Genomic DNA, 15,141 nt, shown 5'->3' with positions numbered 1-15,141 from the left:
TCTCATTTGAAACCTCCTTGGTTATAGGACATTCTAAGTTCTTTTGAAGTTAACACTTCCCCACATTTGTTTCTAAAATACTTTTTTTTACAGCCGTTACCATTATCGTCATCTTGATAACGCCGAGATCAATACAACATCCGTCACAATGGTAACATGGAGCTATCTTGCTGAGGAAACACGGAACGTACCGTTTGTTCTCAGAATAATAGCAAATCACAGTGAAAATGTGCTAGAGAAAAATAACTCGAAGGCACTTTACAATGAAAACACGGTAAAGAAAACGTCTCTTATTAAGAGCTCCTTTATTGAAAATGTGTGAAAAATAACACCTTTCTGTGTTCTCAACATGCAACAAAGGTGCAGATCTATATAGAATCTTAATTAGTTTATTCCTTGCAAACATGTTTTAAAGAGGGCATTAGGGGGGATGGGAGCCTCTCTGTTCGTATAGTTATCTTGTCTGGTTGCTCCCCCCCCATTTTGGGAGTTTATCTACAAGTCGTCTAATGCCATTTCGTCCAATTGCCAACTCGTCTTCTATCATCTGGTCTACCACCACTTCGTCCACTATCCACATGGTCTAATTGCCAATTCCTCCACTCACCTTTTCGTCTAATAACCAGTTAGTTCAATAGCCATTTATACCATTTGGTCTAATTAGACTAAGTGTTTATAGTGCAAGATGATTGAAAATGAAATGGATATTAGACCAACTGGTTTTTAGACGACATGGTGATTAGACCAATTGATAATTGGACCAAATGGTTGTTAGACGGAATGTTGAAATGGTTGATGGACGGAATTGCATTATACTATCTGAAAATAGACCATTATGGTGAGTGGACGACTTGTCAGTAGACAAATGGGCAATTTTACCCCCTTTTTAATAGGCGGATTGAGAATTGCCTGAATTCGTTCGCACCTGTACGGACAGGATTTGATGTGATTATAGTAAGCTTCTTTCATGTGTTTTCTTTCGTCCATTTTTCATAATGGAAACGCTTTTATCACGATTATTTCAAGATAAAAAATGACCAAAAAAAAATACTCTGGAGGGTAAGTCAAGTGGATGACCCTTTCATGTGAGGTTTGATACGATTATGCTTAGATGCTTTAGAGGTGTTTTCTTTCTAACATTTTCGTGATAAAAGTGCTTTTAACATTATTGTGATTATTTTTCATTTTTAGAATGCGAGGTGCTTTTGAGGTGTACTATACAATGACTATCGCTTGGGGAATATCGTAATACGTTCATAGTCTGAAACTTATTAACGATCTTCGGTTTTCGAGACTTTTTTTTTTGTTGAGGAATAATTTGAATTCTCTCCTGTCAGTCTCGATTTTCATTCTTCACCAAAGTCAAGACAGAACCTGTCTGGATCACCGATTTACACTAAGGGATTTAACCAATGAAATTTATTTTTATTTATTTATTTATTTATCTATTTATTTATTTATTTATCTATTCATTCATTTATTCATTTATATATTCATTGTTGCTAATCTTTACCCGGAGTAGCTTGTTTGGTTCGATACAAAATATAGAAATCACGTACACAAGTATGTACAATCAAATTATATTTAAAAAATACAGTAAAGTGTCAAAAGCATTCCAGATTTTATTTACTTGGAATATTGTATTATTAATGTGGTATCAGAGGTGGTTTGAAAGACTTATATCGTCTTATCCGCTCACAGACTATTATAGTCTAAATAATTCCTAGTAGCATTATTACTTTGGGAAAAAAATGAAAGTGAACAAAAATTAACCAAGCATTCTATGTAAAGTTAATCTGATCGAAAGTGGAATGGAAAGTTCTGCAATTTCTTAATAGAACAGAGGAAAGCATAATTATGTCTGATACATCTGACGCAGGTCGATTCTTCCTTCTTTCCTAGTCCAAAGTTTTATATGCTTGATGAACTCACGGATCTGAATACATGAACAGCATCCAAGAAAAAACACAAAAACCTTGATTGAGCAACCTTCACAATTTCCCAACCGTATATGGTATAAGACCGAGTTCTTCCCAAAAGCGTGAAATCACTAAAATTTTTTTATCATCATGTTTATCGTCGCTATTTAGCAAAGTCAGCACTCGTAATGATTGCTATCTGTTATTGCAAATCATAAAGTTTTGTTTGAATTTATTTACAATATGAAAAAAGGCATATTTCATCAATTTATTATCGTACATAATATAATGAGCACTTCAATTAATATGAAATAAAAATATTGAAATCGAGGATTTTCCCATCGCTCGCTCAATATGGACATGATGTTTGAACACTTCGACGACTGATATTTTCATAATCATAATGTAGGACGGAATAGAGTTAGGGTCATGATTTATTATTTTTTAGTAGGTTTCTTCTGATTTTTGGCGCAATGAAGAAGGTCAGTTCACAGATTGTATGAAGTTTAAAAGTTGGGAGGGGGGGGGGAACTCCCCAAAAACAGGGGCAAGAAAAAAGTATGAGAAAGAAGAGAAAGTTTCAAAGTGGAAAATTAAATAATGAGTAACAAGTGTGCTGAATTTTTTTCGTCTAATTCGTATCACACGTAGACCTAGACAGAAGAAATACAGCATTAGTTCAGTGACTTACCTAATCCATCTCAAGGAAATCAAAGTTGCTTTAAAAAATATATACTCTGGGCTATCATTTTTTTTTCATGGGAGCATGGGAGTTTCTCACACAATAAAATGCTTTAGCATTAAAAGTATATGCATGTGTATCCACTTAAAGCACATTGTTTAAGTCTGTCACACTAACAACAAGTTGTTTAAACTATTCAAACTACTTGTTTAAAAAGTTTAAACAATAGTTGTTACAACCTAAAAAATTGTGTGTAAAAATGCTCCATGAGGGTATGCATGTGTCTAACCAACATTTGGCATTTTTGATTATCAAGTGTGATGAAAATTTTGCCCATTCTAAAGTCATTGCTGCTTATTTTTTAACCTTACTGGACAATATGCTTCCCACATTGGGTTAAAATACTGCCACAAATTGGTTGGAAACATAATTATCCTCGTTCTGCTTAAAAATTTACCCAATATTTTTTACAGTGAAGAGTGACGGGCTTAAATAACGTGCTTAAAATGTTAAACTCAGCCACGGTTGGGAGCGAACAAAGCAAGTGGGCAAAAATACCGACATTTCCAATCTTATTTTCCAGTCTAATTTTGCGATATGTTTGGGACATAACATTCAGGAATGACACAAAATTTCACTATTTTCCAGTGCTTTTCACTATTTATCTGTGTATTGACATTTCACATAGTAATCTAATTGGGATAAAATTTAAGCATGGCTTTAAGCAACACTTTCTTATACCTTCACCCCCCTGATCTCATTATGATCTATTCTGATATTCGCAGCTTGATGATTATTTTCCTGGAACGAACGATGACCTGTCAAACTTCAGTTCCGATAACTTTAATGCCCAAACTATTATACTTGTTCATGTTTCTGCCAGATTAGGAAACCATATCCATGGTGTCGTCTTTGTAGAAATTTCATGCTTGTCTGGGGTAGGATTAATGCTGAATTGTTCCTATTATGGAGCAATCAGACCTCAAAACCCCCTCATTAGGTATTCTGTAGATTATAATGGAGTGTAAAGGATCATCCCTTTACTTTTTACGCTTGATCACATCTCCGTGTGTCCATCATCTACCAGTTTATTGACCTCTATGACTGATTGATTTTAATTGTCTGGTACAACACAAACAGGTAAAAGTGTTACATAAGTGTCAAGATACCAAGACAGCGACAGCATAGCCCGTGAAATCCGACATGCCTTATTTCCGATTGGGTTGAAGATAAATTCCAGTTCTGGTAACGATCTCAAAATGACTCTTTACAGAATCTAATATAATGACCACCCATGTGTAGGTCCATGGTATGAATAAAAAATATGTGCCAATGGATTCTGGAAGAAATTGTGTAATTGCTGAGAAATAAGCAAAATAAGCGCGGATTCGGTCACTTCCGTCGGGTCTTTATTCCAGCAATAATAATACACTGTCCCACGTGTGCCTATCTGTATTGGTGATCTTTTTCAGCTTTTTCATTTTTTTTTTTTTGGGGGGCAAAATCCCGAAGGGGGCACAATATTTTTGACAGCGTGAGATACCGAAGCGATCGAGCGGGAGAGGGTGTGGGACCTCCCCCCACCCACACGGTAAGGACTTTGTGTAAAAATGGAGTATAAAAGTTGCGTTTCTATATAAGAGCATTCAAAAATTAATTTCTTGAGAATTAAACAGTCTTGGAGTTCTTTTTGCTCCTTCTGTTTCCTCCCTTCTGACCCAGACTGGTGTTTCTTCATGATCAGGGTCCCAGTTCCAGCAAATGACGAGCCTTATTGCAAACGAAATTGTTTAAAACCAATGTAATATAGGCCTTTTAAAGACTTTAAAGGTATTGTTTAACTTTGTGAGCAGCCGATTCAAAAAATTATCAAACCAAGATGAAACATGTGTACAAGTGCATGTATTAGAACTAATAAACCCTGAAAACAACCATTATTGAGAATGAAAAGCTAAAACTACAAGGCAAACCCCGATTTTGTAAATAGGCGTCTTATAGACGGCTAAATAGTACACATAAGTGTATGGGATGAAATTAAGATGGTGTTTCCGGTCACTATATATTTCAATTTTTGAAGCACTAAATAATTATTTTCGAACGCAATTTTTCTGGGCTTCATTTTTGTAACATATCACAGACACAGGTGACAAGTGTGACCTTCTAGCTCAGATTTTTTAAAAGTCAAACCAATGTTAACCAATCACTTTAAGATGACAAACATGACCGTACACAGCCGGGGGCCGCCGATCGAGAAAATTCACAAAATTCACCAAAAGTGTGCACAAAATCCTTGAAATTTATTATAGAAAATGCAAAAGCTCCCCCATCACAAACCCCTCGCTCTTAAATTTCTTCGAAAATTTAGGTTTTGCAGCCCCACCACCCACCCCCGGATTTATTTTTTATCTTTGCAAACGTCCATGAATAACAAAAGCTGGGATGAACCACAGAACATAGCTGCCATTTCGATCTGATTAGTAACAGGTAATGGGAAAAAGTTTTGGAATCTAAAATACACAAGTGCTATATCATATGAGCTGAAATAGTATCAGAAAAAACGCCTGCCAATCATGCCAATGAAAAGGAATAGAGGAAAATACGGGGCTGTGAAAATATCTTAAGATTTTTTTTTTAATAGTAGAGCAGTACTGTAACGCTTTTTTCTTTTATATTCTTTATTTACATTTTTATTCATATCTCGGATAATATGAGTCGGGTCAAGTAGACACTTTCACAGATGATTTTATTTTGTTCATGTCTAAACATTATCTCTAAGTTGCTTTCGAGTGGGATTCACCATTTTCACAAATTATAAATTATTATAACATGATTATTCTGTGTGTAATTTTTGATAACATGTCTATATTGAGTTGAAATGACCTTGGTATTTTCTTTAGGGCACTGACTTGTTATTGTATTAACTCAATTTATATTTAGTTGAAAATGAAATAATTGAAACACGTTTTCATAATTTCAATCTGTATCTTTATTAAACTATACTTCAGGGATGACTTACTCAGGCAATTAGTATATGAGTTTCTAGGCGACCGCGCGTTTGTTAGCCGACACAGCCAGCATCATAGAGTTATAAACCTAATCATTGGTGGACCACTATCAATTTGCCCTTCGGTTTTGGTCTGAAATGTATTCATTAAAAGGTTAAACGTTATCACACTGTAATAAGATGGAACAGGGGCTTATCAAAGGTATGTTTCACAGAGGAACATGTTCGTCAAAAGACGCGAGGATTACTATAATAATGTAATTGCCCCGTCAGGGGCGATTTTTTTTTTCATTTTTGACAATGGAAATGACAATTTTTAGGCAGAAAAGTGCCTACATCGTTTACTTTTGTCCTTAAATAATTTATCATTTTTCTACTTTCAGGGGGGCACATGGGGGGGGGGGCAAAATCTCGTTTTGCCCCCCAAAATTTTATTTTTTTGGGGGGGCAAGTGCCCCCTGCCCCCCCCCCCGCTTCCGGCGCCCATGGGGGGGGGCGACACCAGAATAGCAAGACACCTCTAAAGTGGAATAAAGGCTTCCGCACACCTTACGACTGGTCAGGATGCACGGGCCTAATCACAACTGGCAGGCCATAGATATTCATTCGAGCCATTGCTCAATTTTTAAATTTGATATTGCTGAATGACAAAAATAAATGAATATGATTCTAGGGAGGGTACCTACTGAACTTACTGTTTCCAAATTGGAAAGATTTATCACTACAATGGAACTATATTTTTACTGGCGGAAGAAGTAGGGTCATTTTACTCTCTCAAGTGATGAATTTGGTCCCGTCAGGTGTAGTCTTCGTAAATGCTGATTTATTTTTAAAATGAGCCGGTCGAGGTACCCTTTTCTGGTCAGATATGGAATGTCAGACATCTATCCTATCCACTGGTAGTAAACATTCAACCCTCGACTTTCCTCCCTATTTTTCATGAATTCTTTTCAAGTGCCACTTTAACACACGTGTCTATGGGGAATGAATTAGGCCTGTGAGCCCGCCAACGAGCCGAGCTTGGAACAAATCGCATTTTGTTCATTTTCTGAAAATGTGAATGGGAAGTAGGCCTTAGTTTCTTTTTATTTGAGGTTCGAATTAACTATCGGGTACTGACATAACAATTGAGGACGATCGCAAGCCTTTATTTTGGAGTAAAGGCCAAATCGGCTTCAAATCGTAGCAAATAGTAGGATTGCTACGATGTCATTAGGACTAGATATTCAGCTCTCGTATATTCTTGTAAGGACGGTAAACATACCATCCCAAGTTTCCGCATACCATGCAATTGCTCTGCAACTCGGTTTTGAAATTAAGCATAGTAGAATTTGACGCTAATATTGTCATGATTGAAACATGTTAGCAGCATAGAATATACCCTACTGAAGGTGTTAATTACTTCTTCCGGTAAACAATAGGGAAGCGGAAATTGGTTAATTAGTAATCCTTCCGGTGACTTCCGGTGACAATAAGGAAGCAGGTATTCGTTAATGAGATGTCCTTCCGGTGACATCCTGTAAACAATAGGAACGCGGATATTCGTTAATGAGGCATCCTCCCAGTGTCTTCATTTATCCGGAAGCACATTCTTTTGTTCTAGAATCATTCATGGAGCAAGGGGGGGGGGGTCACTGAGCCATTTACCTGGGGATCTGGGGATCAGCCACTTGGCTTCCTTGAGCAGGATAATCAGACATGTATATGTCTGTTTAGGTCTGAGTATATACAAAATGATCAATAAATTACATTCTGATATTTCTGTGGACACGCCCACCTTATTAGATAGAACCTGATTGGTCATTCGGTTTGACGATTTTAGAGTGGAATATATGTCAGTGATTAAAAGGGCATGATGCGCATGTATTCCTCTTCACTTTTAGACCAGTTTTTTTTTCCTGTTTTCATTTTTATTCTTCTATATTTGTGATTCAATTCAATTGCTGGTATATTACTCTTGATTTTATTCGATGAAATAATCTTCATATTGTTTCATACTTCAGATTTGAATTTAGTTTGTTTGGTTCATTATTATAAAGTAGACGCCCCCTACTGTTTTGTCATTACCACTTGGTTGTTGCGTTATGTGTTATCTACAAACCATTCCTATTTATTGGGGAGGGTGTGGTAGATGGGGTAGGGTAGGCTGGTGGGTCTATTTAAAGATTGGTAGCTGAGGTATTGATTTATTTCAGATTTTGTATAATAATATAATGACAACAATAATAGTTACATTTATATAGCGCTTCATAAGTTGGTTTCTAAGCATTTTACACATGTCATTATCATCACCCTGGCCATAGGATCCATCACTGCTCCACACATAAAGTGGACCATCTCCTCTCCCTAGAGAGCATCCTGGCCAGGCAACTATTTATCGGTGCACATGCACATACCAATCTAATCGCATTGACGTTCACATCCTATCGCGTACCCATTTAATACCTGGGTCGAGAGTGGCAAAGTGTGGATTGTATGTAGCTAGATAGTTCTACTTGAAAAAAATTGAAGTTTCAGCCCTTGGTAGACGTAGGTACTGCAATATCAAACAAATGTACAACATAATTAAAGTGAACAGTAGTTTATTTTTTCATTGCGCATTAACATATAGAAATTACAATCGTCATTACTGTCAGAGTATTTTCTTTCACAGAGTTCGTTTACGGTCAGTCTGAATCTTATGCATCGTTGCCTCACTTGCCAGCATCTTCGGTCTCATCTGTTTCTCCTTCACTGCTGTCTTCATCTTCATCCTGGTATTGGAACAATCCCTCAAATTTTGTCTTATGTCTGGCTAATACACGGCGAATGGCCTTCCACTTCTTCATGCCAGACTTGTACAGATCGCATTGCCGCAAAAAACGGCGTTTACGCCGTAACGCCGTTGACGGCGCTCGAGATGCATAAATACGGCATCACAGAACAACTGAATCTTCAGACTTGTACAGATCGCATTGCCGCAAAAAACGGCGTTTACGCCGTAACGCCGTTGACGGCGCTCGAGATGCATTAATACGGCATCAAAGAACAACTGAATCTTCAGACTTGTACAGATCGCATTGCCGCAAAAAACGGCGTTTACGCCGTAACGCCGTAGACAGTTTCACTGCAGAGCTTGCGCATTTGTGCTGAAAGTATCAATGCATCCCAACCGCCGTCAGCGGCGTTACGGCGTAAAGTCTGAAGATTTGGTTGCTCTGTGTCATTTTGCAAACGGAACCTCAACGAATGAACATGAATAGTTTCATGTCCAAGCGCTACAGTTGTTCACTGTGTAATAAATCATATGGTCGAAAATTTGATCTCAAGAGGCACGAACAGATTGTACACCCCAAAATGGAAGACCACGAAGACACTGAATACGAAAAAGAGGATAGCGAAGATGATTCTCAGTATGAACCTCCATCTAAAAAGCACCGAGTTGCGGAGGCTATCCATGACGGCAATGCACCATCCGAGGACTCAGAAAGTGGAGAGGAAGAATCAATAAATTCAGAGATGGACGAGACAGGAGAACTTGAAGATAACCAGGCTTACCATGAATGGTTAGAAATGGCCATGATAGCAACTGAGGAGTCGAGGAATGAAAAATACAAAAAATATATCTCCAATGGTATGAGTGAAGATGATGCTAAAGAAAAAGCCCACGTGAAAGTTCTATGGGCTGTTAAACGAATCTTCTTTGACCACTACTCTAACTTCTTGCGACAGAGCTTGTACCTTGAAGATGATGACACCAATTACGAAATCCTTTCTGACATCATGAAGAAAGTAGAAAATGGCATGAAGAAGTGGAAGGCCATTCGCCGTGTATTAGCCAGACATAGGACAAAATTTGAGGGATTGTTCCAATACCAGGATGAAGATGAAGACAGCAGTGAAGGAGAAACAGATGAGACCGAAGATGCTGGCAAGTGAGGCAACGATGCATAAGATTCAGACTGACCGTAAACGAACTCTGTGAAAGAAAATACTCTGACAGTAATGACGATTGTAATTTCTATATGTTAATGCGCAATGAAAAAATAAACTACTGTTCACTTTAATTATGTTGTACATTTGTTTGATATTGCAGTACCTACGTCTACCAAGGGCTGAAACTTCAATTTTTTTCAAGTAGAACTATCTAGCTACATACAATCCACACTTTGCCACTCTCGACCCAGGTATTAAATGGGTACGCGATAGGATGTGAACGTCAATGCGATTAGATTGGTATGTGCATGTGCACCGATAAATAGTTGCCTGGCCAGGATGCTCTCTAGGGAGAGGAGATGGTCCACTTTATGTGTGGAGCAGTGATGGATCCTATGGCCAGGGTGATGATTATGACATGTGTAAAATGCTTAGAAACCAACTTATGAAGCGCTATATAAATGTAACTATTATTGTTGTCATTATTATTATATTATTATACAAAATCTGAAATAAATCAATACCTCAGCTACCAATCTTTAAATAGACCCACCAGCCTACCCTACCCCATCTACCACACCCTCCCCAATAAATAGGAATGGTTTGTAGATAACACATAACGCAACAACCAAGCGGTAATGACAAAACAGTAGGGGGCGTCTACTTTATAATAATGAACCAAACAAACTAAATTCAAATCTGAAGTATGAAACAATATGAAGATTATTTCATCGAATAAAATCAAGAGTAATATACCAGCAATTGAATTGAATCACAAATATAGAATAAGAATAAAAATGAAAACAGGAAAAAAAACTGGTCTAAAAGTGAAAAGGAATACATGTACATGCGCATCATGCCCTTTTAATCACTGACATATATTCCACTCTAAAATCGTCAAACCGAATGACCAATCAGGTTCTATCTAATAAGGTGGGCGTGTCCACAGAAATATCAGAATGTAATTTATTGATCATTTTGTATATACTCAGACCTAAACAGACATATACATGTCTGATTATCCTGCTCAAGGAAGCCAAGTGGCTGATCCCCAGATCCCCAGGTAAATGGCTCAGTGACCCCCCCTTGCTCCATGAATGATTCTAGAACAAAAGAATGTGCTTCCGGATAAATGAAGACACTGGGAGGATGCCTCATTAACGAATATCCGCATTCCTATTGTTTACAGGATGTCACCGGAAGGACATCTCATTAACGAATACCCGCTTCCTTATTGTCACCGGAAGTCACCGGAAGGATTACTAATTAACCAATTTCCGCTTCCCTATTGTTTACCGGAAGAAGTAATTAACACCTTCAGTAGGGTATATTCTATGCTGCTCATGTTCTAAACATGTTCTTCTGTCATGTCTGTAAATCATCGTACTTATACCTATTCTTATTTTAAAAAGCAAATTTAATACCTATTCGTGACGGTGTTATAGCAGTTGTACGATTGACTACGGTTTGAAACTAATAAGGCCTTTACTCCAAAATAAAGGTTTTCAATCATCCAAAATTGTTATATTTGTATTATACAGTGCGTATCAAAAAAAATGTTTACAATTTGAAAAAGCCCTGGGAATTAAAAAAATATACAACATGTGGGTAATTTTGGATAATCTTGGGTTTGGGTCTCATCTATCCAATGAAAGTAAAAGTTTTGACAGAATGTTACACTTGAGTGAGCACTGTCCATTTTTGTAAAGCTCGCAGAAATCTGTTTGCGCAGAAATGCTCGTTTGTACGCTGTGTCAAGGGGAAAGGGCGAAATCAAATTTACCATGCGAAACAGTTCTCATACATATCCCTTGCACTTTTAGTCAATTGAAATAAAACGGATACATTACACTTAGTAAACACAAACTTAACCCTTTTTGTGCCAGCTGGATCTGAGGACACAACTGAATCTGAACAAAAGTTTATATCAGACATCTCTAGCATTTTTTCACTAAGTTTTCATCATTTAAAGTGGGTTTACATTTCATTTTTTTCATTTAATACTTGTTTCTCTACACTTTTCCCAAGCTTGACAATGATTAACAAAATTAAAATCAAGCCAAAGCCATTTCATGTAAATCACAGCTCAGTGTAAAGCAAATATCGTCACGATGGCCTCGGTGTGTGGGGGAGTGGGGTGGGACTCGATCAATGCACTCCTCGAAGTGGTTTGGGCAAGGAAACAAGTTAAAAAGGTAAAACGATAGCTTCAAATCGATTTTACTAGCGAAATTCCACGTGTTATTCATGATTAAGGTCTACTTTTATTCACATAACTATTTCAAAGTTCTGCGCAAATCATTTTTCACTAACTTTTCAAAAGTAAGTGGTGCTCACTCAAGTGGAAATATTTTTTCGACAGTTATATCGTCATTTGCTTAAAAGGATCTGTAGCGAAATATGGAAAAATCTTCAGGATGTTACAAACGTATGACTTTACAGGATTTTTTTTCGAAGTGTAAACTTTGTTGATACACACTGTAAAGTTACTTCCCTTTCACATTTCTCAGAAAATGAGCAAAGTGCGTTTTGTTCCGAAATCGGATCGTGGACCAAACGTTAGTTCTGCGGTGACCTTAACAGGAATATTCGTACGATGATTTAGAACTTTGAAAGGTCAAGTCCACCCCAGAAAAATGTTGATTTCAATGAATAGAGAAAAATCATAATAGCATAATGTCGAATATTTGATCAAAATCGGATGTAAAATAAGAAAGTTATGACACTATAAAGAGTTATATGCACAACCGAGTGGCATGCAAATAAGAGAGTCGATGATTTCCATCACTCACTATTTCGTGTTTTTTTTTTAAATTATACAATATTTTAATTTTCACCAATTTGACATCACGGACCATCTTAGCTGAACCATGAAATGTTATAACAATGGTAAGGCCATGTTTAGGGAGGAGTTTATCTTTGTTTCACTTAGGAGAAAATTAAAATATTCCATATTTCATATAATAAAACACGAAAGAAAATGTGTGTGGATGACGTCATCGGTCTCCTTATTTGCTTACCTACCAGGATGTGCATATAAATGTTTCATGAAATCAGGCGAAACTTTAAAATGTCATAACTTTATTAATTTACATCCGAGTTTGGGGAAATTTTCAGTGTTATGCTTGTTCGATTTTTCTCTTTTATTCAAATCAACTTCTTGTTTGAGGTAGGCTTGTCCTCCAATGCATTCCATTAAAGTAATGTAGGATCTTATTTATATCTTATATTTATTCATTTCTTCAAAGTATGGCATAGACTGGTGTGCTAGCCTTCTGACATCTGGTGGTAACTTGTCTGAGGGAATGGCTGTTTTTGGCGGGAGAAACTTCCCGGATGTGACTGCCGTTTCATAGAAGATACTGTTCAGGAGGGATTCATTGCCAGCCGTCTTCCAGGTCTTGGTGACATCTTTAGAGGCATCCCATTGGAGAAGGGAATCACTGTAGGGAAGACCGGTCAGGTGACAGAACTTCTTCAGCACCTCAGCAGGGTTGGCCAGCAGATCATCAGAGTTGATGACGATCGGGTTTGGATCCAAGTTTTCACGGACGTATCGAAAACATTGCACGGTTCCACTGAAGAATTCGCCCGCATTCAAGATCGGGTCGTCGTATTCGATGTCGAACGCCTCCTCGTCTTCGGGATCGCCAGATCTCACACCCATCCTCGTCATCTCTCGATAGGAAGTTTTCTTGTAGGAGGTGAACACAGCTACAGGATCCCGTATGAGAAAAACATGCTTGAATCCAGGTACCATGTACTGACGTGATCGCTTGTCGGGAAAAGCAAGATACCCTTCCTTCGCAAAGATATACTTGCTACTGGATGCCTGGAGTTCTTTCCTCAGGTTACCATATCTGTAACAACGTTATTAATTTGAAATTTTACTTTTGTACTTTACTTTCAGTGTTAAGCCAGTATTATTCAATTTTAGACAATAACTGCTGGACGCTGTATCGTCAATATATCACCTTCAACTTCTCTTAAATAACTTGTTTATTTTCATAAAGCTCTTGACCCTTTCGTTTTACATTTCATTTATTTCATTACTATTTAGCCTTTGAAAAAGATATCGAAAGAGATGTTCTTCATCAAGTTGTATAAGCTGCGAGTGACGTTACTTCTCGGTGAGTTGAAGGCATTTTGGCCGTCATACACAAAGCTGTATTTTTTATGTCATTCTGCATATTGAACCGGAGATGCTTAACATTTGACATAATGCACTGTTATATGTGGCGACATCTAACAACTGCATAAAACGAAAGTAGTATCTGTACTTTATTTGATAACCTTGAGTAATAGGCCTATAAATCAACATGGAATAGTCATAAAATGTAATTAAATATATCTCTTCTCTTAAAGCTGGTACAATCGGAGATTTAAAAAAATGGATAGTTTTACCAGGAAAGCGTTTCTTGTTCCCTTGCTCACCCCTTCCTTATCTCTTTCCTTCACTTACGTCACGATCGTGATTTTTTTTTCTCCATGGGAAAACGTGGACTATTTTATTAATGTAACATCACTTCGTATTACCAGTGAAAAGATGACAAAAGAAAACGTCCCTTATACTTTGATCCACGAAAGGATTTGATCAGTTTTGAAAATCAGAGATGTTTAGATATTCCGATCTAATATACTTACACCACTCTTTCTGGGACGAGTCCAGATCCTTGGAAACGCGCCATGAAGAGTTCAGCAGCTTCCCGTGCCGTGTCTTCATGACCTTCGTATTCCATAGGCATTTCATTTCCAGTCGTCTTCTCGTACTCTTGCCTTACGAAGTGCGCGTATGAGAACGATTCAAACCAAATTTCCATTCCTTCTATGTTACTCAAACACTTGGTGAGGGCCGTGGATATAGTTCTTGGGATAACCCAAGCAAAGATTCGAACCGCGGAACTGTCATTAGCTGCCATCCCGTTCGTTTCTTTGTTTAATGTTAAGAGAAGAGGCACTTCCAACTTACCGTAAGATCTAATCGACTAACTTGTTTTTTATATTTACGTATGAAACGACCAGATTAAACCAATCTTGAAATTGAAGTCTATGTTCTTTCTTTTATTGTTTTATCAATATTTACATTGAACTTTTTAAATGCTCAAAAACATGACTATATTTCCTGATCAAAGTCCTTGCGTTTTCTGCCTTTGTAAATATACATTGTCGATAAGCTCATTTTGTGTTTGAAGTGGTACATAGGTATCATTGCATAAGTCCCCCCTTCCCCCACCTGACCGGGGAGGGATGCATGATCTTTGTGGATATGCATGACAGGGATGTAGACAGAAAATTATGGCCTAATTTTGCGATATATTTTGACGAATCATCTTTATTGAAATGTTTTCATATTTCCCTCTTCCTTTGAATGGTCTTTTATCATTGTGTTTGGTCATGAAACTGTCTTAAGGCCCATTACCCCCCCCCCCCTCCCCTTCCCTTTAACATAGGCTAGCGTTTATTGGGCGTTTTTATTTACTTTGCATTATTTCTCCCCCTTTCGCCCTTTTATTTGGCGAGGAATGTTGCTTTTCGTAAATCTTATCATACTGCATTTTGAATGCACATTATACTAGTAGGTTTAATTTCATTGTTTCTTAATTGTTGTTAATAAAGATATT

General features: G+C 37.4%; 1 protein-coding gene across 1 annotated transcript; it reads right to left on the bottom strand.

The window, feature by feature from the left end:
- Window positions 1-12,678: 12,678 nt before the first annotated feature.
- On the bottom strand, window positions 12,679-14,522 carry LOC121430075. Its single transcript, XM_041627350.1, has 2 exons — window positions 14,165-14,522; window positions 12,679-13,380 (listed from the first exon to the last, which is right to left on the bottom strand). Exons 1-2 carry the CDS (start codon window positions 14,437-14,439, stop codon window positions 12,738-12,740), a joined length of 918 nt encoding a protein of 305 aa, XP_041483284.1. The 5' UTR covers window positions 14,440-14,522; the 3' UTR covers window positions 12,679-12,737.
- Window positions 14,523-15,141: the final 619 nt, after the last annotated feature.

The sequence above is a fragment of the Lytechinus variegatus genome, chromosome 16, assembly GCF_018143015.1.
Source record: "Lytechinus variegatus isolate NC3 chromosome 16, Lvar_3.0, whole genome shotgun sequence".
Lineage (NCBI taxonomy): Eukaryota > Metazoa > Echinodermata > Echinoidea > Temnopleuroida > Toxopneustidae > Lytechinus > Lytechinus variegatus.
Note: the sequence above shows the minus strand (reverse complement) of the source record. Positions and strands in the feature narration are given on the sequence as shown.